At 40.5% G+C, this 27911-nt stretch overlaps 1 protein-coding gene across 2 annotated transcripts; it reads left to right on the top strand.

The window, feature by feature from the left end:
* Positions 1–6611: 6611 nt before the first annotated feature.
* EHF (ETS homologous factor) lies at positions 6612–18915 on the top strand. Of its 2 annotated transcripts, XM_035552175.1 has the most exons (8): positions 6612–6711; positions 9371–9616; positions 9942–10001; positions 12282–12350; positions 12441–12509; positions 15535–15594; positions 17708–17903; positions 18791–18915. In XM_035552175.1, the coding sequence occupies exons 1-8, from the start codon at positions 6615–6617 to the stop codon at positions 18888–18890; spliced, it is 897 nt and encodes a 298-aa protein (XP_035408068.1). In that variant the 5' UTR covers positions 6612–6614; the 3' UTR covers positions 18891–18915. The 2 variants fall into 2 exon arrangements, with proteins under 2 accessions (XP_035408068.1, XP_035408069.1); XM_035552176.1 differs by lacking the exon at positions 12441–12509.
* The last annotated feature ends 8996 nt before the right edge of the window (positions 18916–27911 follow it).

Here is a 27911-nt window from a genome sequence, read left to right as displayed (position 1 = left end):
AACAGCAAATGATCAAGGTCTCAATATATTCTCTGAAAGCTCACCAAGAGCCAATTTTGCACATGCAAAGGTGGTTTTATGCATATAAACCACAGCTGTACACACCAGAAATACAGAAGCGTAGGAATGCATAGTTCAGAGGAGTGTAGGAAGGAAAAAAACTTGGCCCCAAAGCCCCAAACCAGAATCTGGAATACAAAGAGTTCTGGAGATTATTTAGAAAATTTTCTTATAAAAATGATTCCTTGAACTTTACACTCACAATGTGATTCAGTAAACACATTTTGTTACTGTGGCCTAGGGGTGCCTATGATGGACTGAAAATGAAATGCATCAAACACCAAGTATGTTATACAACAAATACTGAGCATGATCATAATATTTCTTCACTGGAGTTTTCATCAAAGCTTTCAAGTAGTTTGGAAACAATTTTTCATGGGGTATGTTTGCATTGACATAAGTGGTGAGTCTTGAGATTATCCTCAGCTTGGTCAAGCTGTATAGGCTGTCATCTGAAGGGCACCTTGCAGGCCATAGCAAAGTGGTCCTCAGCTGAGCTTTTTGTTGTGAAGTGGATCCCTGCTGGGAATCAGCCTGCAGATGAGTTGTTTCTTTTGAGGATTCTGTTTGCTTTTTGTGCGCTAAAACAAAGGGATGGAAACAAGGAAGCATGTGATGATTGTGTGTGGATCTGTGTGGTCTGGAGAGATCCTAAAAAGCTGCAGAAAAGGTCATCTGCAAGTGAGCTCTGGCAGAGATGTATCTTATCTGGGAGTCTGGCATAGACACCGAGGATGAATGGGAGACCTTTGCAAACAGACAGAGACCACAGGGCAATCTTAGGGTCAGCCCTAACCGTATTTATATGCACAGCATCTCAGAACTAAACACAGGTACCCCGGTAGTAGTGCACAGTAAAGGAGAGAAAAAAACAGGAGACCCAAAGCTCACGGTAACATGCAAACAGGCTGTCAACATTCATGTATTCAGTTTGTGCCTGCCCTTGCTGCTACTGGAGATGTAAAATAGGTGGTTGGCATGCAAAGCAGCTAATTGATCTTATACATTACAAGTACAATGCAGTTGTGTTTCTGAAGTAACCGAATGTGTAAAGCAGGTCCACCTGCTTTATTGCGCGTCTCCTTTGTTTCCAATGTCTTGAAAACTCAGCCCACTGTCACCTTTTGAGTTTTCAAGAAAACGATTAAAATCCAGATTCTGTTCCTCTGCAGCTGCAGTTATTACCCGGTATCATTTATTTTAGATTGCTGCTTAAGTGCTTGACTGTAATCCAAGGTGCAGTAATGATCTAAAATATTTAACATACTCTGTAGATACTTGTTCCATAAACTCCAAGCCCTGAAAAGCAGGGATTGTGTCTTCACTGTGTACATAACATACTTCAAAGCAAATAGGCCCAGGTGAAATCTACATTTGAAGTTCAGCCATGATGGTAAAAGGGGAAAAAATGGGGAAGGATTCCATAGGTAAATGCGCCAAGAGAGATCCACCCTTTTGGACACGCCAGGAGGAGCTGCACTGAGCTTGTCTCAGCTAGAAGTCACTCTTAGACTTTGCATAGCTTACGGGTGGAGTCATAGTTTAATAGTTTCAGTCAGTTTTGCCTTAGACATTTTTTTTTTTCTCCCCCCCCCCCCCCCCCCCCCCCCCGTCTTTTGCATAGAGTACGTAGCTTTACAAACCAAAAAGCTGTATGCCTCCTTCCCCTATGGGCTCCACACCCCCTCATATTTGTAATTAATGAGACCCTTAGTTCAGTTCAGCCTTGTAATGTAAGCAACTGTACAAATCAATGTCACAGCAATCACTCTGGTTGTAGTACTTTAGGATTCACTCATTTTCTCTGCACTGCTCATTCTCCTTTCAGCCTGTGTTCACCATTTTGCTGTAATTGAATACACGCTGTTCTTGAAAGATTTGGGTTCAAAGAAAGGAGAAATTCATTATCTGGATGTTAAGATTCATTGGGGGTGAATGTGGAAAAGGGGATCAGAGTAATTTACCTTCAGAGCACACCTGTAGTGCAATAAAATAATTTGCATAGAGTGCACTATGCAGTGTTCAAGGTTCAAGGACTTGTAAATATGCTTTTCTGGATTTGCTCCATTGCCAGGCCATGGCTCCTTGCTCTTTCCGTTACCGCCGTTTACTCAGAGTGGTCAGGCGGTCAAGACAGACGAGAAGAGCAGAGCAAGTGAGCTCCTGTTACTGCCAAGTCACTGGGTTGTGGCTCGGTCAAAGCTCCTTCTGACTTCAGCGAGAGCTTTAACTAAGAGAGGCCTTCAGGGTTTGGGCTTTGAATACCATCTGATATATTGAATGTAGGCGAAAGATCTTTTTTTTTTTTTTTTTTTTTCTGGATGCACTCATGCCCTCTAGTAGGACTCTCTCTGGAAAGAATGTTGCTGAACACCAGCACACAGCTATATTTAACCTCGCTGATTAAGTAAAGTGTTATTTGCTTCCTCTCATAACTGTGCAGTGTTCCTGGTAGTGTTTTAAGACATAAGAGGTGCCAAAGGTGGCACCTCTTCAGTAAGAAAGAATGGAAATGTGTGTGCAGATACACACAAAGATGTATGTGTGTAAATATGTATATATAAATATGTATTTGTGTATATGAACACAGTATTTCATATGTGCTTTCATTTTTAATGTACCATCTTAGTCAGTAGAAAGACAGATCCTCAGATCTATATGTTGTTTTCCAAAATCTTGTCTCAGCTAGAATCCCTTTTTAGCATGGTTTCCTGAGGAAATGAGGCTTTTGTGGTTATTCTGTCTGCGTGTTGGCTTTTGCATTTGGCCTGTAACAATCTTTGAGTCCCATCGCCAATTTTAATTAAATTTGATATGGGGTAGAAGTCTCAAAGATATGAAGTTCTTATAGGCTTAATGAAAACAGACTGCCAAGTAGAGGAGGAAAATCTATTAATACTCCGTCTGAAAGAAGGAGTGAAGCTTGAGCTCACTCCTTTGAGAGAACGGGATATTATGAATGCCCCAACCGTGGGAAAAACTTCAATCAGTGCTCACATCTTACTAGACACTAGAGAATCCAACCACAAGATACAAATTCATAGGAAACCAGGCTTCATTAGTTCCACCGTTCACTTTGATACATGGCATATGATTAAAAGAAAACTGAACATATTATGTGTCCTTCCCCTTGAGGCTTCACACCCTTTAACCAGGTTTGTCTGTACACAAGGGAGATTTGAGGATTTGGCCCTAAACTAGTGAAGAGCACACCCCTTCCAATATCCTGACTCAAAATCTTTCCAAGTATGGGATGAGACACTGCTATAAGCATAAATCTGTCATGAACTTGTATCAAAGAAAGGCATGTACAGGATGAAATGAAGAAAATCACTATTCAATTTTCATAGGGAAAACATTTTTGAGCTTGATGCGCACACTTCCAAGCAAAACCATGGAAGTTACATGAGTGGGGCATTATACTCATCCTGAACGAAGTGCTAGAAGTGATTTCCAAATAAGCAACACTCTTGCATTAAAGTACAGGAGCTGACCCGACAATTTTCAAATCACAAAAAATAAAACAATACCTTGAATAATACCAATAACTTTGGGAAAGTTTGGGTTAAAGCTGAATCGAATCCTGTCCCAGTGACTACTGTCATATCGTGAATTCTTTCTCTCACGAATAATTTTTCCCACAGGTAATGTGGGAAGATAATTAAATTATTCTGGTTGAAGTAACTTGTATAGCTTTCAAAAAGGGGTTGTATTGATTGATGAATTTGTAAAGCAAATTCTACACATATTGTCTGAAAATACTATTAGTGTTGTTTAGGAATACTGTGATGAGAAATTCCCTGCTGCACTGTAATGGGGGGGAATAAGATTTTAAGGGAACATAACTGAAATCAGAATCCAGGGAAAAAGCTTTCAGAGCACTTCTACTCAGCTCTCTAAAGTGCATTGGTTCTGGTTACTGATGGAGGGGAGAAACTGTGCAAGACTCAATTTTTGGTATATTAAACTGTCCATAGATTTAGTTGCTGAGCTGAAGTGTCATACGATCTTGTGGTTTGGAAATTCAGCTGATTAGGAAGAAAATAATACAAGAGTTTACCTGAACTGAATTTTCAAAACAAAGCTACACAGGAGCTTGATCATGGAAATTATTTCTGTTCATAAGCATACATTTTCCCAGACACGTTTTTATTTGCACAAGTATCAGGCATGAAAATTATGTAGAATTCCATAAATTGCGGAAACAGGACAAAATGACATAACACAGTACCTGTAAATCTGTGTTCTCTTCTGAAAATGTGACTTTAGATCAGTAGGTTGAAATTCAATGTTAAGTACCAACTGTAGTTTTCTTTTCAAACAAGAGAATTTACCAAATTACGTTCCTAAGAGAGTTTTGCTGACCCTCAAGTTTTATAGTTTTCCCGGAATACCTGCTGTTCTACCTCACCTCTATCTGATACTGTAATAAAGTTTTTTTTAACATTAATATTTCAGTCACTCAGAATCTAATGAACATCATTACATCTTAAATAATTAAAAAAAAACCAAGTTAATGAAAGAAATAATTTGATATATCATTCTGTCTATACCTGCTCGGAGGTGTATATTGACTGTCAAACGCACATTATAGTTTAAAAGCTTTTCTATATCAAGTATATGAGATAAACTATATTCTTGTTTTATGCTGAACATATAATCAGTGTAAGAAACTGAAATGCTTCCTAGCACTTTTCCCCTCAAAATATCAAGTCACTTAGCTTTAACATGGGGCTAAAAAAATATCTTCTCTTCTAACTCGCATAAACTTATTGACTGATATTGCCATCGTCATTTATTTGGCCATAGAGTGACTATAGGTATCACTTCATTGCTGACATTTTGTACCCCCACGTATCTGCTATGAGAAATGAAATTCTCCAACTGGTGGATACTGAATTCCAGATTTGCTGGAGTGAAAAGCAAATGTTAAAACATCCACGGCTTGATTTTGCCATTCTGTATAGCTACAAAAAAGGCACTGAACTAGGTTATACCATAAAGGACCATTCCCTGTGGCGTAATTCCTAAGGCTTTGGATTTTTAAGTAGTTCTCAACAACCTCTCTCTCCCCCTTTCTAAATTTATATATATGTGGAGGGGTGGGGGGAGGAGAAAGAGAGAGACTCTCCTTAAAATGTGCATTTGTAACTTTTAAGAACTGCATAATGTATTGAGAATGATGGAGGAATATGCCAACCCATACCTTTTTCAGGCAGTTCTTTAAAACCAAGGCTGTAAATGTTCCTAATGACTTATTTTCTTCTACCAAAAATGTTGTTGGTATGAACTTGTGGGGTTCTGACTGTGCTTTCAATAGGAGTTTTCTAATTAGCCTTGATCAAATTAGCCTTGATGGGCAAAAGGCCGAGACCACTGTCTTTAACTTTCACAAGTCCATTTTTTATTTTAACCTCTTCTTAATTCCAAAGTTAAGTCCAGCTGCATTCAAATGCTCTCTTGAGGTCTAAAGTTTCATTTTTACAGACTCTGTCGCTTTCGATTTAGATTTTTGAACAATGGTTTGTTTTCTGTGTACTTATATAAGAGTAATGATCCAAAACCTTTATAATATTTAACAAATTAGTTTCCTAAACTCTTGAAAAATGTCTGTACTGTATGGTTATAATGTATATTTTTAAACTTGGCAATTTTAAACCACTGAAAGCTAATAAGAAATGTCAAGAATACCTGCAATTTGGGAATTTTGTACACATTCACTGAAACAATTCAATGTGTGATAAATGTGAAATTTTTCTAAAATACCATATAAGTAGTTTTGCACAAAAATGTCCAACCAAAATTAAGGACAGTTTTACTCACGTTACTAAAGCCAACATAAGTAGAGAGGAAAGTTTGTGTCAAGTTTTTCTCCTTTACAAGATCTTTGACGGTCCAATTTTTTGGTGGTTTGAAATGCGTGATCTGTGACATCTGTCATCGAGAATGGGTTAGGGGCACTGCTGACATGGATCAGATAAGAAACCGGGTCAGACAAGAAGATATTCCCTGTAATGTTACCTCCTTGTAGGATTGACATACTGGTCCCTCTGTGTGAAGGAGTTTCTAAACATTAGTTGTCAACTGGGTAGTTTAATTTGCAATTATTGAAAACTCTTTTCTTTCTCCTAAAAAAAAAAGAAAAAGAAAAAAAGAAAACCATATTTAAACCAAATTTCTCTTTAAATGAAAAAAAAAAAAGTCAAACAACTTTGTATTTCACTTCTCAAAGCTTGGCAGTTTTCCTGTATTGCTCTGTCAGGAGCCTTGCCTTTTCATTCGGCTTCATTTCTGATTACGGATTATTCATTTATGGATGGGCAGCTGTAGAAACTTGCTTCTTGCATATGCAAATCAAACATGGTAATGTTTATCATAAGGAGATTTTGTGGCAGCTGAAAAGGGGTTGTGGCAACATGTTCTTGATCTCAATTGTATCTTCTACAAATAGAATTGGCCTGCTCACTTCACCTTCAGTGGATTTTTTTTTTTGCCATTTACCTTTTGGACTAGACACTGCTCACTAAGCAAGCTGTTCGATTCACTTACAGATCATGATTTTGGAAGGAGCTGGCAGAATGAGTATCAATTCCAGCAGCAACCTACTCCACCAGCAGCCTTCCTGGACAGACGGATATTCCACATGCAATGGTAGGAGGAATTCAACAGCTCTGAGCTATGCTTTTTTTTTTTTTTGGGGGGGGGGTGGGCAGAGGGATGGTTGGGGTGGAAGGGACTGCTATACCTTTAAATATGCACAAGTATTATTTTTCAATGATACTAATTTACTGGAGTTTCACTTCTGGTAGGAAAATTTATATTTGTTACTTTATTTGTAAAAGCTGAACCTGCAACACTTAAGTTTCTGAACATGATCAGTTAATGGTTCATTTCATTACTGCTCCTTTTTTTAAAGATGAATGTAGAGGCGATGAAAGTGCCACAAGTTCTCTCTCCTCAGTCCAGATTTCTTTCTCTCTTATATTTACCCCTCATGCCCTGTCTGAACCAACATTACTCTTCAGTACTAATCATCCCTCCGGCTTTGCAGGGGAGTAGTCTTTTTGCTCCCTTACAGTATTTACTTTTTCAGCTCAAATTACTAGATAGCTATCTGATTAGACTGGCATTAGGGCACTAGATAGCTTGTGATCTGAGAACTTTGTTATGCACAGAACCATCTCTTTAATCCCATATATGCCTTCTAATGCCTAACAGCTAGTGATGACTTTTGCACCTAAATTAACTTACAAGGTGTGACTCAGGGTGAAATTTATTTTACTATTTTTTTAATATAGCTGTACAGATATATATTCTCTCTCAGTATAAAAATATAGACATAGACATATAGATCAATATACAGTGTTGGACATAATTTTTAAATTCTTTTCATCATTCAAAATAGTGTTTTTCAATCGATAGGTAAACCTTAAAATCCAAGCAAACACATACTGCAGTTGTCCTTCTGAACCACAGGAAGCTACTACAAAACTTACAATGAAAGTTCCTATTCAGTGAAACACTTGTGTTTTTCTTTTTTTAAATGTGTAATTTCTAAATACCCAGGAATACGTAAGTGTACGCTTATTAAATATACCAGCCTGCCTGTAACAGATTCATAGAAAAAGTCCTGAGTTTTAGTTTGCACAGGATTTCGTGAAAGTGATGGTGGGTTTCATGTTCAGGGATTTCAGTGTGCAGTGAATCCCAGACCCCAGTGAATTCTCAGAATTGACATGTGTTTTAGAGTCACAGGAAACTGAACACGCCGGTCTGTACAGTTATTCATCCCCTCATGTCCTTTTACCAAGCTACTTCTTCCTCTCATTAAAGACCCTCCACTTACATTAGGAGTCTAGAGGCCTCTGAAAGTGATGGGAATAAATATCAACCTCCTTTTCAGGGAATATTTGTTGGCTCCGTCAAACCTTTATTCTCCGACATACCAGAGTCTTAATCATTTCTGCACTCATTTCCCAAATCCTTCAGTATCAGAATGAGCAACAGTCTTGCAAACTCTCTCTAAGCTACTGACGCAGACCATGTTGGCCAATATTGGAACCTAAGCAACTCTGAGGGTTTTTGTGTTCACACATGAGCTAGCACTATGCACTGTATCTCAACCGAAGAGACCCGAGGTCTCCCTGAGGTGATTTCCTAAAATGTGCCAGTTCTGTTGCTTGTGGTCTTCTAGCAATACCCTCTGTTGTCCGTATGTCTCAGAGCTGTGTGGGTAATCATCTTCTTGGAGGAGACTGTGAAGGAACAGATCAGTGCCACAGAGAGAAGATGTCCTGGAGTGGGGCTACCACAGAGCTAGGCCACGGAAGTCTTTCTTTTTCCCTTAATTCAACCACCTCTGCAATCTGTCATTCCCTCATCCTTAAATGCACCTTCTTGCTCTTGTGAGTATTTTATCATGCTGCTGTCTCTGCCTGGCATACTCTACTGTCCTCCTTTCCCAAGGAATAAATTGCACTGAACTCCTTTTGCCAGCCCTTCTGTGAGGCCGGATCAAGGCAGTCCTGCCTTTGTATATCTTACATCTTATCTTATCTTATATAATTATACTGTCCCTACATACTTTTTCTTTCATTTGAACACATAAATTATTGTCATGTAGCGACATACAACTGAGCAGCTTGAAAGATAGGCCAAGAAAAGATTCAGACATCCTAAAAAGAAAATTAGGCTGTTCCCTTAATTAAAAATGAGTTTTACAATTATATTCAGAAATCATCTTACCCGACTACAAAGATAACATGCATTTGTTAGACGTCCGGCTCTGCCATGAAGCTGCACGCCATACTGATAGATTTGTACTTTGGAACAATATAAGAGTGCCTTGTTATTTTACTGTTCTTTGGCTGAAACACACAGTTCATATTCAGTCCTTATAGAAACAAAATTTCCACTGTACATTATGTGGATTTTAGAAGTTTTTTCCATCATTTTTGATGCACTAAAACACTTTTCCTACACCCAGATCAACACACATTTGTGACAGTACTTCTGCAAGGTATCATCCACTGGAGAAATAAATACTGGTGTATTTAGCCAACATTACTAAATTCATTCCTACTCACTCAACTTCTCAAGAGAGATATGAAGTAATAACTCCCATTTTTAATTGGAAAACTAAGACAAAAAAAAATTCTCCAGCAATAGCTACTGAGCTAGCATTAAGGACTGAAAAAAGAATCTAGATCTATGGACTTCCAGGGCATGAAATTTAGCTATAGACCTTTCCCGTCTTCAGCATAATCCCATGACGCTAACAGAGATGTTTAATACCCATTTTCTTTTCCAGTGTCCAGCAGTTTCTATGGAACCCAGTGGCACGAAATACACCCGCAGTACTGGACCAAGTTTCAGGTCTGGGAGTGGTTGCAGCATCTCCTTGATACCAACCAACTGGATGCCAACTGCATACCCTTCCAAGAGTTTGATATCAACGGGGAACATCTGTGCAGCATGAGTCTGCAGGAATTCACTCAGGCAGCTGGGACAGCAGGGCAGCTGCTCTACAGCAACCTTCAGCACCTAAAATGGAATGGTAAATAGACATTAGGCTACACGGGGACAGAGATGCACGTACAGTTGTTTGAATTCTGGGATCTTCAGAAGCCTCTTATGCTACCCTGAAACCTACCTGGCAAAACTCATTTGCTGTGTTTGCTATACTGCTTATACCTAATTGACTATATTGCTATATCACTTAAACGTGACATAAGGCAGAAGGACCAGGGGAAAGGGTATGTACCCCACACCAAAATTAGCCCTCTGGCTCAACTGAAGCAGTTTGTGCTTGGAGCTGTATCTTTGATTCTTCTGTACTCATTCTCATACTGCTCTCATATCTGCTATATGCCTTCTTGCAGGTCAGTGTGGAAGTGACATGTACCAATCGCATAATGTCATTGTCAAGACAGAACAAACAGGTGAGTAGCTGCTGGGTAACTTGTCTACTGATGGTGGCAAAAAGGGGAACTTGTCCATTCCACTGAAATCAAAACGGGTTTAATTGCAGTGGAAAGTGTTTCATGCAAAATAAAAGAAGTAACACAAATGTCAGTCAATGTCCACTTTTTGAAGCTTCAATAGTATCAGAATATCTTTGCACATGGCCACTTTTCTAGGAGACTTCTACAATATCAGCAGTCTATACTAATGTTCAGAGTTGGTACAGTTTGCAGTAGTCAGCAAACACAGCTGTATAGATAACTTCATTATTTGCTTCATTCAGCAGATTTCAAAACAATTCTTATCACAGTATTGTCGTGTTTGTTTGTTTTTTTAAAGAGAAAAAATATTTTTTGTGAAGTGATGTTAATGCTTTGAAACATGAAGAAATTTCCAAACCAAACAGTTCTGAGTAAAAAAATGTTACATTTCAATTTCTTCAAGTTTCAATGACACGGAAATTCAGGTAGTATTTTAGTTTGACCAAGTCTGCATTTTTCACGTGGCAGTCTCTTCTCCGGTGTGTTCATAGCTAGATCTGTTTCCTGGCAGGACTTTGCTTCACCAAGAAAAGAACTTTAGCTTGGCTCAGTGCTCTTTGGGCACAATTATTTTGCCAGTTCCTTTTCCAGAACACCCCTGTCCATATCTGAACACTCCCTATCCCACTGGTCCCAGCCTCATTGTGTGCGGATGTGTTCATGAGACATGTTTTAATACCTCCTGGGGGAACAAATACAGATTTGTAGCGCGTGAGGACTCCAACAAATACTGCCAGCCAATACATTTAGCTAATCCACAGGAGCCCAGCCTCTCCAGCCAGGGACACTTCACCTTCTCCTTGTAGCGAGCAAGCACTGCAATCTGCAGCCCGCTCCCTGCCTATGCCCATGTGGTACGGGTGGTGTGCATGCAGCAGTCTTGATGCTTGCCATGTAAGAAAAATACAGTAATCCTTTAAGTCCTGATTTATGAGATCCTGGTATAATGTTAGTCTCCCTTCCCACTAGAGATACACAGGGCTGAGCAAAGTACCTCTGCTGCACATCCTGGAAAGGTCAAAGCCCAGGACTGACTCATTGTGCCCTTTGCTGTGCCTGGTGGTGGGGCAATGTGGACTGGTGTGGACAGGGCTGGCAGTTTAGAGGGGAAGCCTGCTGCTTGGGTACTAAAAAAGGCTGAAACGTGAAGACAAGTTGTTTGCCCATGTTCCGGCTGGCTAAGGCCTGTTTTCAGAGGCAGCATTGGGCAGATCAGGTGTCCAAACAAGCAAAGGGTGTGTGCTATTGTAGGAACACAAGCTCTGGGTGCCCAAACATGCAGCTATTACTTAGCATGCCTGCTAAATTCCTATGTCATAAGTGGTAACTCAGCCAACCATGATGATTTAGCTATAACTTTTTTTTTTCTTTTTTTTTTTTAATTTCATGTATATGAACATGAAAAGAAGAAGTAAACCCTAGATTTGAACCTTACATCTCATCCTTTCTGAACCTGGATTTAAAAGAAAAAGAATTTTTTAAAGTTTATAACCTCAAAAATGCACTGTAAAAATAGTAATTTCCTGCTCACTGTACAGGTTATAAAGACAATACTTCTATTCTGTTTATATTGATCCATCTGGACCAGCAGGTCAATAAAAAGTATTCCTCTTTAATCATAAAAGTGGCTTTTAGGTTAAGGATAGGGACTTGACATGCCTGAAATAAAATGGCCCTACATCTAGGATTATGCTTTGATGTTTCTGACTATGTGCTTACACATGAAGCTCTGTCTCAGAGGGGACTTTCGAGTTCTACAATTATAGAAATAAATAGTCATTACAAGCATTCTCCTGTTCTACTAGATATTTGAGAGCACTTTCATTTCCATGGCACCAAAGCACTGTCATAATCACCAGGGGCTGAGACTTCAGGACTGGATTGGGTAGAATTATAGTTGGTCTGGGATAGGAAAATTCCTTCAAGGGCAGGCATAAATGATATCTTAGCCAGGAAAAGGAAAAGCCTGCTGCATTATTTTTTAAAAGTCAGCACTTTGTGTAAGTATATTTGCCTGAGTATGCAAAACCCTATCCATAATTTGAGTGAAAGGAAACAATTTCCCGCTTAGCCCCTTCACTTCTCAGTTCCCTTCGCTATTCTTTTTCTTTTTTTCTTCACATTTCTCACCCTTCTGTCTGTCAGTGCTCAAATTTACCGCACGCTAAAAGATGTTCTTTTAGAGATGTGATTTTCCTTGTTGTCCTTTACCTTCAGATCCATCATTAATGGTGTCCTGGAAAGAAGAGAATTACCTGTATGACAGTGGCTATGGTAGCACAGTAGGTAACTAACACCACAGTACTTCATGCATTTCTGAGGCAACTTATTGTTGTCAGAGGATATTACTTTAAATGTCTTCTTTTTAATTCCCAGAGCTATTGGACAGTAAAACGTTCTGTCGTGCTCAGATCTCCATGACGACACCTAGTCACCAGCCTCCTGGTAAGGAACTTGTAATTATATCGTTGTTTGTCGCTTGTCCCAGAGCTACTGACGTATAATAGTCTCCGTGGTCTTCTGTTGCAGGATTGAATCTGAGCCTCCAGTCATTTTATGCCAAGCAGTACTGATTCTGACAACTCTTTTAGCTATCGTTATTACAATAGTTGCTTTAAAGAAGTGCTTCTCTCTTCCCTCTGTCAAGACAAAGAAGATCAAACAATCTGCAACCTCCATATATCTTTTAAAGTGACTGAGTCAAAGGGGAAGATGTTAGTATCAGAGAGACAAGATGTTCCAGCTCAGTCATGCTTTTCTGTGGGGAAGCTGAATACGGGCAAATAAGAGTCATATTCCACCCCCACAGCTGGGGATGCGTGTCGAATAGGTGACCAGGTTCGGGGCCAGGTTGAGGGGCAGCCTGTGGGCACAGCAGAGCAGGCACAGAGCCGTCTACCCACCCGCACCAGCAGAAGGGCTTCCCAATAGCTCCCAGCTCAACCTGTTTCTGCTGAGAGCAGCTTCGTGGCTGTCCCCAGGCAGGCACCGTGTGCTGTTTTCATCCCTCCACAGTGCTCCCACGAGGCCACAGCAGAGATACAATCTGCCTGCTAAAGGGCAGGGGAAAGAGCAAACCCATTTGATGTAGTGCCCGGTGAAAGCGCAGGCAGGGCACATGCGTCGGGGTGTTCTGCAGCCGATGTCCTGGGGCAGGCAGCGGGGATGGAGGCGAGTGAGCGAGGCGGTAGGAAAAGAGGGAAGTGGAGATCGTGGGGGAGTGAGAATGGGGCAAGGAAAGGCAGGTCCCTCTTAGGAGGCATTTGAGCAAATAGACCTGGGGGATAAAGTAGTGGAAGTCACGGGACGGTGAGGAGGGAGAGCGTGCAGCTGACGATGCAGCCTCGCAGGTGCTGCCTCTGCAAGGCACCGTGGGCTGCATGCGGGCAGCAGGGGCACCCCCTGTGCCCCTGTGTTCACTGTGTCCTGGCCTCCCAGCACAGCCACGCCTGCCATGGGGACATACGGTTTAAACTAATGCACTTGGCAATAAATAAAAACAAAGAGAGAAAACCTAACCTGAAAAAGAAAACCACCAAGCCTTAAAAAGAAAAAAGAAAAAAAAATCAAAACCCCCCAACACCCCACTCTGTTTGTTTTCTCCATCGCCTCCACCCACTCATAAGATGGCTGCCAGGATTTCGGAGCTCTCTGGTGGGACTGGGGACCTGTCAAGCTCCTGGTGCAGTGTGTTTACCCACTGACTGCTTGAGCCTAGAGCTAGGGTGGCACGCCAAGGGCACAGCCTCCTGTAAAAACTAAATTTGTATATCCCGTAAAGAAATGGCTCATTCCTGAATCATATGCAAATACCCTGCAACCTTTTGTCACAAGTTTTGCAAGACAGCTTTGTTGAAACTGCATCGTAACTCTTTTCATCTGTCAGGCCCCGGCCTCCTAACATGGCATGTTTGAAACCGGTCTCCATGTAAGAGCGGAGGCAGAGCAGGAGGCTATTTACACAGCTGAAATCCAGAATAAATCACCAGCAAGGCAGAAGGCAGCTGAATTTCCAAGAATAAATCTCCAGCTAAACAGAGCATAACAAACATTCACGAGCGAATTGTGGGATCTTAAAATGAGAAGTATTTAAATAAGAGGGCAAATAAAGAGCCTGGTCCTGCTGTCCTCACCGGGAGTTCCCACAGGCTTTTAATAACATCAGGGGAATCGTAATCTGAGGAAAGGCAGTGAAATAAGCCTCATTTTACTTTTCCCCCCAAGCTGAGTGAGGCTCAGGCTGGTTCCTGCTCTTTGAGAGTGGGAAGGCAAAATGACTCAGAGCGCATTTGCTGCGAGGGGGTCAAGGACCGTGATTATGTCAGGCTCAGAACAGCAGAGGTTAGACTTATCCTCTCTGACCTGCTCAGTTTATGTATCCAGTTATGTATGAATAAAACGAGTGTGTGAATAGCTTTGCATCTACCTTTTCACATGCAGTTATTGCAGTTGCTTGTGCAAATCCGACAAGTTTCTATGCAAATGAATATTTCCTGTGAGTCATTTGCACATGCAAATGCCCAGTTTCCATGAAAAGTATGATAATCGTGCATTCATAGAAGCTGGGAAAACATGCGTGGGACCTTAAGCTTTGCTTTATGGAGTTCGGGCATGAAGCACACCGAAAAGCAAACACAGGAGGGGCTCCCTCTCGGGATGATCCCACAGGATCAGGTGGAAGCTCTTCATGAGCAGTGACGGCAGTCAGGCTGTGCCGGATTGAGAGTGGGAGGGCTGAACGTGCGGGGTGCCAGGTGGGTGACAGCGAGGAACAGGCGGAACTTTTCTTTTTCTTCGTTTCTGAAGAAACGCTTGTGCCAGAAATCTGATTCCTCCTCGGGCTGGCTGCAGGTGATAAAGTACCATCGATGAGAAATGGCTTGTTTCTGTGGCTCGGAGCCACAGAACAATATATGCACGTCCAGCTGCCAAAACCTCCTACCAGCGCAGACCCGCTCCCCCCCTTACCCCCCCCAAACACCCGCACTTTGCCAGGTCATTATGCTTTAGTCAGGTGGGTGTTCTGTGCATTGGTACCGGCGCATACATTTCGCATTAGATCATCTCGTCAGAAACAAATAAGCCCCCAAAGATACATGCTTCTGCAAAGACTAAGACATAATGGGACAATTCAGGATTCCTTTTATAGACGTGATCCTCTTATTTTTCTCTCTCTCACACATAGCATGGGGTGAGGTATTTGTTAATCTAATTTAGGTTTCAAAAGCCAAATGTTTACCTCTGCATTCATTCTTTATTCATCAATGGTCTCTTTGTGAAGTGTGCTGATTACCATACAGTACAGAAAACAACACTCCCCCCTTCCTCCTCCCTTAGATTGCCTTCTGAAAAGTGATTATCTTTAAAAGAGATATTCATTCTTTTTTGTGGTTTTATTTCTTTCAACCTGCTAGTCAATGGAAAACCTTTAATCAAATTTACAAATAGGCTTCATTTTCCTTCTCTGCAGATTCTTCAGATGTGAAAAAAACACAAGATCATACCCCAAAGTCCCACACCAAGAAGCACAGTAAGTACATGGTTATAATGGTTATAATGTCCACAGTCATAAATGTTGTTTGATTGAAGGGAAAAGAAACACATTAAGAGTAAATCCCCTTTGGGAGGGAAAAGGAAGCATTCTGAGTTCATTTTGAAAGCAGAACTGCTTAGATGGTTACTGTGATTGAATCCTCCAAGGATCTGATTGTTGCTGGTGCTGTTTGCTTACATTATTTTTGACACAGTAGTGTTGCAGTCTTCAAAACATTTTTATCAGTGAGGGCTTACGGGGAAACAACCAGAGTTCAGTTTCCTCTACACTGTGTTGAGCTGGGCTGGTGAAATGGAGTAAAAAAAATTATGAAGGAGATGCAGAATTAAATTGGGAAAATCTGTGCACAGGCATGGCTGTGCCCAAGCTCATGCCTGCCAGGCACAGCAGTGCCAGAGACCCTGTTCAGCATCTCCTCCCAGAGCTTCTCATGCACAGCATCATGAGCAAACACCTGCCCCCTCCCACAAGTCCTGCCACCTGCTCTTCTGGTATGGCAGTCTTCCCATTCGCCTCATCCTCTTTTAATGCTAGTTTTGATTCAACCTCAATCTGAAGACAGATTAACATAGTTGTGATTTCTGGACACAGTTCTGTTAATGCGCTTTATTGGTATATTTATGCTGAAAATATCTTGTGTATGTCTCTTGCATCCAGTGTTATTCCATATTTATAATAGAATGTGTTAATGTCGGTCCTCTGCTATGCTTTGCAGTATTCAATTTCATTCTGTTTCAATACAGTCTCCAGATTATGTCTCTTCATGACTCCTCTTCTTACCCTGCTCTGTGACTTTGCCCATTCAGAACACCTGAACTTGTTATCTGCATGCAGACTCTTTGTTTTGTGTGTGTGTTTGTTTATCAAGGTTGCTAATGAAAGGATTAGATAGGACTGGTCCAAAGACAGCCCTGAGAAGAACCCCTTGACAGCCTTGGCATGCAGAGAAGGTCACCTTGCCATGCTGGGCTAATCCCCTACATTTCCAGTTTCTTCAGTGGTGCTTCGTATCACAATCTATCAGGCATACTGCTGATGTCCAGATAGACTAGATCCACCACATTTTGTTGGTTCTACAAAACAATTATCGTTCCAAAGAAAAACACTGGATTAGTTGACTGAACTCTACCCATGTTAGCCTGTAAACCAGTTTCTGTTTACTGTCACATCTTTGACGAGGTTGTCTCCTTCTAAATTTGGTCTAAACCTCTGCATGGGTTTGAAGGCAGACCAAAGGACTGCTGTTTTTCTGGCCCACGTTGTCACTGTGTTTGTTATTCTTCATTCGTAAACTACAATGTCTCACTTGTTGGATTTATTTAATTCTTCCTTTTGATGTGGGCTTTCTAGTGCCATCTCTACAATACCGTGGGGTGGATTTGTGCTTAACCTGGGAGGCCTACGTATTGAATTTGGAGATCTCTTTTTGCCTTCTCTGCTATCGCAGTCAAACTTTATTATGCCGTTTTCCCATACAATTTTGGCTAGCCGGTTTTGTCACTATCCCTCTAACCACTGTAAACTTTCTTACTACTTGAAGTCTATCTAAGATACTTGACACCAAATACTTGTTGATGTGGAACAGCATTTCATTTCCTTTGCCTTCTCCCTGTCTGTTTTAAACGCCTGGAGCTTCAGTGCCCACTTTACAGTTATCCTGGCTGTTTCATGTACTGCACGACAATAGCAGGTTGCATGCCATGCTGTAGAAGAATATCAGGAAAATGGGCAAGCAAGATGAGGGGAAGACTTAAACATGTTCTCTTCAGGGTAGAAGCAGTGCCAAAGGCAGGAGGAAGCAGCGGATGGTTTGGACTCTGCTTCCCCTGGTTGCTGGGGCTCCCATCTGCCTGCCTGCCATGGGGCTCAGACCGCCAAAAGCTGACGCACACCTCCAGCCTCGGTATAAAGGCTGTGAGCGTTACTACCTATATATCTCCGAGGTGGTGACCTTTGCTCCAGGAACTATGGCCTGTCCCCACCGCGTGGTCATTGTCTGTAGATGACATGCTGTGATAAAAAGGAAAAAGGAAGACCATAGCCTGGAGAGCTCCTTAAAGTCCTTCCTCCTGTCCCCTTCCTCTTTCAGACCCTCGAGGAACTCATCTCTGGGAATTTATTCGAGATATTCTTCTCAATCCTGAGAAAAACCCAGGATTAATCAAGTGGGAAGACCGGTCAGAAGGCGTCTTCAGATTTTTAAAATCCGAAGCTGTGGCTCAGCTCTGGGGGAAGAAGAAAAACAACAGCAGCATGACTTATGAGAAACTCAGCCGGGCTATGAGGTGAGCTGAGAAGATGCCATAGAAAGTTGGAGCATGTAAAGAAACTACCTGAAGGGAGAAGCTGTTTGGCTTTTTAAAATGAATTGTAATTTGTTTTTGCAACAACCAAGTCTCTGCCACTAATTTTGAGTTTGTAACATTACATTCTTCCTTGTCTTTTCTTTTTCCTCCTGTTTCTGTATACTATAATAGATATATAATATTTACAGTATGTTTTATACATACATGTGTATTCTGTTTCTGTCCACACAAACAACTAATAAAAGTAGTTGACCATAGGAAGGAAACATGGCTATAGCAAGCTGAAGTTCATGTGTGACTGAACTGGGAACACTTAAATTGCAGAGAGCTTTTTTTTTTTTTTTCTCTCCAGCGGTTTAAAACTTAGGCATCCCCCCACCCATTATCTTAAAATCAGTTTATAAATCCTCTGTTAGGATTTTCTTTGTCTTTTGCTTTAACATTTTCAGAATTTCTCATAATCTATGGATATTCAAAATATATTTTAAAATGGAAGCTAAGATTCTTTCCTAGTCTGTTTTCAGATGCTGGTTTATTTAGATTTAAAAAAAAAAAAAAGGGAAAAAAAAGAAAAAAGGAAATCTCAAAATCTCATGAGAGTATGTAATAAATAAAGCAATACTTTATAACTTGAAAAAAGGTGAAATTTAAATTAATAAGATAATTAATGTAAAGTAAAAATAATAAAAAGAAGGCACAATGATTTTTTCTTCCCTGACTTTCAGATAGAATAATTTTAGGTGTAATTTATATCAAAAGAAAATAAAGACTTTTCAGATAGCTTTGGAATTCCCAATTTGACAGTGGTCTTCTGGGACTGTAAAGGAATTTAGACTTAAATCTTTTTTATGTTTTTCTTTTAACAGATATTATTATAAAAGAGAAATCCTGGAGCGTGTGGATGGTCGCAGATTAGTATATAAATTTGGAAAGAATGCCCGTGGCTGGAGAGAAAATGAGAATTAAATACGTCAGGAAATAACATTTAAAACACCTGGATGTAAATATTCAAAGACTATTTTCTTATATTTATGTACCAAACGGGGGTGAAAAAACAATTCTACTTCTGTCGGGAAGAAGGAACATTATCATTATTGGTGTTAAAATTATTTTATTTGAAGTATGTCCTGTATGGGGAAAAAATGTACACAGTTTTCTGTGATATAAGATAACATTATAGAATTATGATTATTTTTCCCTTCTTGTGAAGTTTTTCTTTTTCTTTTTTTTTGTTAAATCATACAGGCATAATGTGATTTATGACAATGCTGTGAGTCATGCAAAGAAAGGGAAGGAGCAAAATACTAGGGCATTTAGGGAGTATGAAAATCCACTTTGGAAGGCAACTGTAAGTGGAGGAAACAGTAAAGCATCTCTGAGCCAAGTAGTCTTGTTCCATAATCAGCTGGTTTATAGCTTTCATTGGCCATTATCACTTGTTCCTTCCCTCCTCTGATTTCTGAGTGTTTTAATACTTTGCTGGCTTCCAGTTGCTTTTGTTAAGTCAGACGGTGGGTTCCCTTTCAGCTAGCTTATCCCAGCCACAGAGGGCAGTGGCTCTGCAAGGTGGCTGTTGAGCATCTATTTGAAGAACCCATACTACCTCCACCACTGGGACCTTCTTTTGTAGGCAGAAGTTTAGGACCTGACCTTGCCTGGTACTGAGTATCCTCCCTAACCTCCAAAGGGCATTCAGCTCCTTCCAGGACAAGGGCTATTTGTTTTTAACTGACATCTTTGAGGTGGACTGCAGGAAGAGAGTCAATCTCAGGGACCAAAAGCCATTAAACAAAGATGATTGTTTTCTGACTGGGCAAAGTTACCAAAAGCCACCAGTTTCTCAGCTGAAATAATAATACTCCCCCCCTACCCCCCACTCCACCCCCCCTGCCTCCCAGCCCCTTATATTCCTAATTAAATCAATCAAATCCATGCCACATAAAGCAGCGAGGAGGTGGTCAAGCAGAACATATATTAATCCCATGGCACAAGAGAGAAGTCTCCCCAGTTCCTTCAAGTCATATGGTCCTCCTGGCAGGTCAAGTCTCACTTGGATACTTATTTTCAAAAAACATTTGAAAAATGCGAAGCTCCATTGCATGTAAAATACGAGTTTTCTTTGCTTTTCTCACGTCTAACTCTTTGCATTTGTATTTGTGTGATTTGCTTGGAATTCTTAGTTGCAGAAAAACCTACCAACGTAAAGACACTGAGACTTTCAGATCTGGGTCAGTATTTTGGGCTCGTCTCTAGCAGTGCTATGTGGAGACTCAACATTCATTGGCAGCTTTTTCTTTCTCCAAGACACAAATGCTTCCTGCTGGCACCAAGCACAGGCAGAACACAGGGAAATAAAAACTAGAGGAGGCAGCACTTCACCAGGTCACCGAGTACGTGAGATGTGGGAGTTGAGAAACAGGATTTTCTTGGTGATGTTAACAGAGGTCAAACCAAGATTGATTCCAATTCTCTTTCAGGGATGGGGAATTTGGAAAGCAATGTCATTTATGGGGCCTGAGAAGTCCAGGAAAAAAAAAAAAGAATATTAAATCCATCCAATATCCATTTCCTCGGGCATCCCCTGGATTTGAATCCAAATTAGCTTGAAATGTAGCAAGGTGCAGCTGGAGTTTGTAGGCTATTCCATTTTTTGTTTGTCTTAAAAGCAAATAGAGATGAAACCAAGAGACAAGAGAAGTATCAATATAAAGGGCATCAAATGTGCTTAGCAACAATTTGTAGGCAAACATGAGAGCCTAACTTGTTATCTACACATGTAGGGCATGTCAAACAATAACACCACCTCCTACACTGTGTATGCCAAAGCTGTCACCATCAATTACCTGTACATGACAATTTTTACTTTTCATAACCTGGGTGGAGAGAGGTTTGTCTTATTTACAAATCAAGTAATAAGCCTCTGTACTTCAAAGCAAAATTTTTTTTTCTCTCAGTGTATCTCTCTCCCTCTTTTTTTTTTTTTTTTTGACTGACTGTGCTAGCTTTGCTTGCTTTTGCGCAACTCACTAATTTCCTTTTTTTCAGCTTGATTGGCTACATTCCACTCCATTTACCATCTTTTTGTAGTTCATATAACAAGAACCAGGCCACCAGATGAAGAGAGCACCTTCACTTTGCTCCAAAGACCATTCCTTCCCCCCACCCGGCAGTTATTTGCAGCCCTTTGCTCCATGCACTTCACCCCCACACACTCCAATCCACACCTTGGGTGAAAAACCTGAAATCAGTGGCACCGTCACAAAGCCATTGGCACCCAGATTTTACCCTTTCTTGCTCTGGAAGCAAACAGAAGTAGTTGTTGGCGGTACCAATACTGTTGTACTTAGGTTAATGCACATCTTACAGCAACTGATTATAATACCTTTATAAAACTGCTTTCTACCAGAACTTTCAACAAAATTCCTGGGAAATAAAATGAACTTGTGATATAGACATGTCACCCCTTTGTTACTGAGCAGCAGCTAAACCTGCTTGTAAAGGCTTTGAAAATATAATGCTTCGTTTAAAAGACCACTGTATAAATCCAGAGAACGATTTACACTGGGGTGCACTATAAGTGCCAGTCTTTCACTGTCATATCTTTCAGCACATGGAAATCGTGCAAGTTTATTTTCCCATTCTGCAGAACTTTTCAGACTAGGCACTTGTCATTCAGCATTACAGTAGCACAAAAAGTTGGAATAGAAACCGGCCAACATTTACTCTGTTTCACAAATATATTAACCATCACCTAAGACAAACACAAAGGACTGTTTAAATCTACAGTTCTTGCCAAGGACAGATGAAAACAACCAAAGGGAATCTTTTTACCAGGCCTAAGCAAATGGAGAAAATGAAGAGATGAATGTTTATGTAAATTACTATTTAAACAAAAAGCATTTCTGATTGCTCTTTTATTTTGTATTTCAGAAGCTGAGCAATCATATTTTTAGATGTATCCTTTAAGTTAGCAGCTGCTGAACTGGTAGCACCATGTGTATAGATTTTTATTGTACCATAATTTTTCATATGTATAAAGCTCTAGATAGGAAAGTATATTATATTTATATAGTTACATGCAAATCACAGTGTCAGAGGTGTTGGCATGAGCACCTTCAAACTATATTTTCTGCACAAAGTTAGAGCAACTTACTCTAAAAACATCCTGAGAAACTGTATGTAGGCTGGTGAACTACACAGACATTAAAATGTTTAGTTACATTTTCGTCTTTCTTTCTGCAGCAAATTGCATAATTCCTGCTTGCTTCTCACAGCATCCTCAATGTACATGTGTGGAAAAAAAACCCCAATGCATTAGATATTTCACTATTGGCATTGTAAATCTCAGCTTGGAGACTATGTATCACAGAATGGTTCTAAAGACTGTTTCTATTTTTGTGGATATGATATAAATTCAAATAAACAACTCAACATTTTTTCTGGTGAATGTTTATCTTTGCTTTTTTACATCTTGAGATTAGAATTGTGACTACATTGAATTGTTTTGATATTGGAGAATATTTCAGTATTTGAGAAAGAAATGATGCAACTACCACAAAATCCAATAGTTTAAATTTACTTTATCTGCTACATAGCCCTTCTGTTGTGGAGCCACTGGATTTCCAAACCTGTTTTGCATCTCACGAGGCTCGCTGGAACACTTGGTGATGTCGGCAGAGCTAGACTGCCTTTCTTGTTCGGCTGCTGAACTTCACAAAGCTCTTACTTCAGCACTGATTTAACTTCAAGGTATTTTGAAGCGTGCACAAGGGCTAGGCTGATTAAGGTTGGCATTACTCACACTGAGCATTTCCTTCACTGAATCAAAGCAGCTAAAATGCCAAATTCTTTTCCTTTGTGCTATTTTTCACCAAAGGGATGGCTACAAAAACACGCAGCGAACAAAAAGAACATCTCTCTTCTGATTTGGTCTGCAGTTTGAGAAAGAAGTGGACAACCTTATACTTGAGAGAAAGTCAGTGGGCCCATACAGCATTTGCACCCTGTGGCAGACTGTGGCCGTATCAGAGAAAATGTTTCATTTTTAAACACAGGCATAACCCCTGTGTTTAGCATGCAGAACCAGGCCGGTTCCCCAAAAGGGTTGTCGTAGTTTGAGAACGCAAGAGTCCTGAGCCAGCTTTCAAAAGGAATTGGAACCAGATATCAAGCAAGTTCAGACTGAATTTTAAATAAGCACACAGCTGGTTTTCCAGTAAATGGTTGGGCCTTTTGTTTCAAGCAAGCTGAGGCCAATATTTGAGCCAAAGACAAATGAAAATATTGTCTAGAAACATGCAAATAAATGCCTATTTAAAAACAAACAACAAAAAAGACCCTCTTCTTTGCTTGTGACTTAAAATCAAGCAAAACGGCAGCTTTCAGCCACACTCTAAGGCCATATGAAATAAACATTCAAGGTAAAATTCAATTTGCAAGTCCTATGTAAATTGAGAGTAAGTAAAAGGAGCACTGGAAACAGACTTTCTTCCAAGCTACATCTAAACCCGATATAAATTTGCGTGCATGTCTGCATTAAGAATGAGTGAGAATTGGTTCAGGTAAGTGAAATCTGGTACTGCAGACAGATGTGCAATTAAAAGTTACCAATACTAATGGCTTCCAAGCAGTGTCAGTGTGATAATTATAATAATTTTAGAGATGGATTATCTATCTGGGTTTGCAGTGTTTGCTCCCCTGCTGACAGAGCTTTGCGCAAGGCGGTCCAAGTCCTGAGCAGCTGTGGAAGAACATAGCTCTGCTCAGCTTTGTGCCAGCCAGGAATTTCCTCCAACAAGCACTCTTGCTGCCTTTCCCCAGATATTTAGCTCCTTCAGTCACCCGACACTGTTTCAACATGTGAAGATGTTCGAGAAAATGCCAGAAAGATCAAAAAAAAAAAAAGTAGGAAAAAGAGGCTGAGTGGATAGCCATGTCTTACTGCACCGAACTCTTTTGCGTGGAAACACAAAGGCAGAAAAAACGATGATGACTGACTGAAGTCAGTCTGTAGTCTTCCCAGCAGAGTTCGGTTCCAAAAATTAAATACAAATTGGTGTTTACAAGTCTGTAACTGTAAGGAGAACAAGAAATTAGAACAATATGCCTACATAACCTTGTAAAGCTAAAAAAATGTTTAATTATCAAAGCGAAATAACTGAAAACATGGTTTCTGCTGAAGAATTTTCCTCCTCTGTCTTCAAAATGGTATAATATTCTCTTTTGCTCTCACCTCATTTTGAATTTTCAACGATAAGATTCAGTCTTAACACAGGGAATGAGGAGGGAGAGGGGTGATAAGTAGTACTGCACCACATATTGCAAAACAAATAGGCAAATTATAGCTTCTTCTTCCTCAGCTATTTGGCTTGTTATTCAGCATACTTACTGTTCCTGGGAAAAGGGTACTTTGTGTGGGGTTTGGGATAAATTTTAGTGTAAATACGAAATGTCAATAAAATGAAAAGGAAAAATAAAATTATTAAGTTTAAAAACCTTTCTTTTTTCCAGGGAAGCTCTGATGAATCTGCCCCTATCAGTTACTATACTGGGCAATATTTTTCTTCTTGAGACTATTATCTTGAAAGATAAATTTATTTGAAAAGTGCCGATTATTTCTGTGAGAAATTTTGAACATTCTCAAGCGTTTTCATTTTGATGTACCCCTGTATTTTTTCCACAGGAAAAACCTAACAACAAGATATATCATGCAAGAGTATTTTTAATGTTCAGAAGCTATGATTGGCAAAGTTTGTTACTGAAAAACAGATTTCCAACATGCCAGGAAAACAAACAACACAAATCAGGAGAGATTTTTTTTTTTTGGTAATTTTATTTTTCATTTTTAAGAAAAGGTTAAGTAGTACCTTTCCTTTTAACATTTTGTTTCTGTCTTTTACATAATAGTCATTACCTCAGAATTGAATCTGATTTAATGAATGGAGTCATCCTTTAAAAAATATTTTGTATTTTCTATATCCTATGAAGCAGATGAAGAAATTGGTATGGTTTTGGTGAAAGCTAGTGAAACATTTGCACTTCTCCAGTGATTCACCCGTTTTTGGAAGATCCAAAGATAAAAATACATCAGAGTTGTGAGAAGTTTTAATCACAGAACTCAAGACTGCATGAAAATTGCATGCTGCATCTGCATCAGTAGCTCTGTATTCAGCTGTCCCTCACCGGAAAGTTTGTTCTGGTCTGAGGTTTTTCTAGGAGAACCTGATTAATGAAACTTTCCGGGTAAAAGTCGGTATGCTGGCAGTCACGACTGCATTTTGTTTAAAATATTATAGTTCATAGTTTCACAGCAGATCTGGCATAAACAAGTATATATTTTCATTCTAATTAAACTAATTAAGGATCTGTCCCACAAATTTTACATCCTGATGGATCATTGCTGCTACCTTGATTACCATCCTTTTTACCACAGGCCATCTCTTTTCACTGTCATCCCCAATGCATGCTTCTTAATACCTATTTGATGCAGAGTATTTGATGTTCCAAGTGCTCCCTTGAATTCTAAATTAAAAGTGAGAAAATCTGAATGCAAACCTCCAAAATTTCAGCATTGTAATTCTTTTTTCCTCTCACATCTTTCCTAGGGTTGGGGAGATGGGCCAGAAATGCAGTTTCTCTTCCTAAATTTGGCCTGCCAGGCCTGCTGAAGAGCAACGCAAAATATGCTTGTGCCCTTTGCCTTTACAAACAAGGTTGCTGCATAGGCAACACTATTTGGCTCCAGGGAATTAGGAAGGCTTCATAAATATTTGTCATCTGGTATTACAGATTTTATGTATGTCTTGTACATGTTTTTTTGTTTGTATCTGAGTCTGCAGTTTTATGCCTCTCTAGATGTTGAGATAGTTTCTTCTTCCAGTGAATTAGTTTAAGTGATTTATTGTTTAAATTAATTGATAGCAAAATGAGATTAACAGGTGGACTATTTATTGCAACTATCATTCATAATGAAAGTCACTGTTTCCATTGGCAGATGCTTCTTGACTGATCCCGGGTTTCTGCATAAGTGAATGATACGCACTAGGCTTTCCTCATTTCAGGCCGTGGGCAATTCAGAGAGGAGTGAATGCCTTTTCAAGCAATGATTTCAGTATCAGCGACACATCTTGTGCATTTTGCAGAGGAGTCTCCCTCTTTCTGCCTGTCTTTGGAGTGGTGAAGAGAGTGTTAAAGCCCAAAGAGCCTCTACAAGCCTCATTTGTGGAACTGAGGGCACTCGGGGCTGACCACAACACCTCACACGCAGCTTTTCAAAGTTCCCTTCTGCATCTTGAAAACCTTGGGCAATAACGTGACCTTCAGCATTATGTGGCAAGGAGACTATTGTGCTTCACAGCTCTCTAAGGCAGGCTGGAAGAAAGCTCCATAGCTAACTACAGGTGAGAAGTGCTGCGTTTATCCAGGTTGCAGCCTCTGGAGACCGTAGGATTCACTGGGCAGAGGGGCATGGTGCTGCTCTGCACCCTCACCTCCTGGGCTGCGGATCCGGCATTTCTCCAATGTGCTGGGCAGATGTAAGCACCCTGAATGCCATGACGGTGAGTACTGCAGAAAGGTCAGGAGATGAATGGTACTGTAGAACATCCTGGAGGTGATGGTGCCTTGAGGATGCTGAGACACAGCCCTTCGTGGAGAGCATGAAGAGCTCTGGGGGAGTGGACTGAACCCTCTCCTTCAAGTCTTGCCAGTTTCTCTCACTGTTTGTCAGCTCCTACCTCTGCTCCCTTCTCCCAGCCTTTTTTCCCAGGTGGGGCGGTTACAAAACCACCAGCCGTACTCACGAGAACTGCTCTTTCCCTGGAAGCTGTCAGCCCGCCAGTCTTCTGAGATGGCTTTCATAGGCTAAGAATAAACTAGCCCTTTGGCTCTAGCTCACACAGTTATAAGCTTTGAATTTGCTAAGTCATGGAAATTCAAATGTGAAAACCAAATCTCCTTCCAGGGGCTCTCTTACTCTGAGTCAGCACAGCTGGGAGGGCAACACAAGAGGTCTGTTGCTGTCCTATCTCCTGTGGACTGTGGTACTTCTCCTCGATACAGCCACCCCACCAACCCAGTGTCTGAACACTGACAGGAGGAGAAGCAGCATTTGTCACTGGAGACTTGCAGACTGCACTCTTATGCTCTCTAAGAGCCCTATATTTTCAAAGAAAGCTTAAATAGACAGACAATTAATTAAAAAGGGGGGGAGGGGAAACGCCTTGAATTTTATCCTTCTTACGGCAGATACAATCATAATGTTTGAGGTAATTAGCTTTGCCTTAGCTGATGATCACTCATTTTAGGAGCTTATAAAATCTATGAGTAGCGATGTGAGGCAACATGCAAGTCTCCATGCATTCTTCTAGAGTTCTATCTGTACTCTTGTATCTCTCTCTAAATCGTAGCTCCTCTCCTCGGGAAAGGCTCACTGGTGCTTATCAGATGCAATTACTGCTGTTTCATATCAATGTTCTCATGTGAAACCAGAATACAAATAAGCTAAGACTACTTCCATAGCCCTAAACAATTACAAATGCTGATGATTCACCAGTTATTCATGCCAAACCAATATTTTTCAGTATTTTACAGAGCACCAGTGAAACATTTTGGTATGTTCAGGCTGAAATCACTGGCATGCCAGGAAGCATCTGGTGGAGAAGGCCACTCTGCATGGGGACACATGGCATGCTCAGCAGCTGTCACGCAACCATGCACGGTTAATGGATACTCTTCGCTTTTCCTGTAGATTTGGGGAGAAGGGGATAATAAAAGGCATATTTGCATATTCCCAGCCCCTTTCCCATCTTGGGGCTGCCCGATGGCCCTGCAAAAGGATTCACTTCTGTAGAGCTCTGCTCAGGCTGGCCAAGCCAAGGGGGCAAGTCACCCTGTCACGTCAGACCCTGTCACGTCTGCCACCATCAGCAGCTGTGGAGGACTGGCAGCATGGCAGATGGAGCTGTCCTTTAATTTTGCTATAAAAAC

This window comes from Cygnus atratus, chromosome 5 (genome assembly GCF_013377495.2).
Source record: "Cygnus atratus isolate AKBS03 ecotype Queensland, Australia chromosome 5, CAtr_DNAZoo_HiC_assembly, whole genome shotgun sequence".
Classification (NCBI taxonomy): Eukaryota; Metazoa; Chordata; class Aves; order Anseriformes; family Anatidae; genus Cygnus; species Cygnus atratus.
This window is presented reverse-complemented; position numbering and strand designations above follow the sequence as displayed.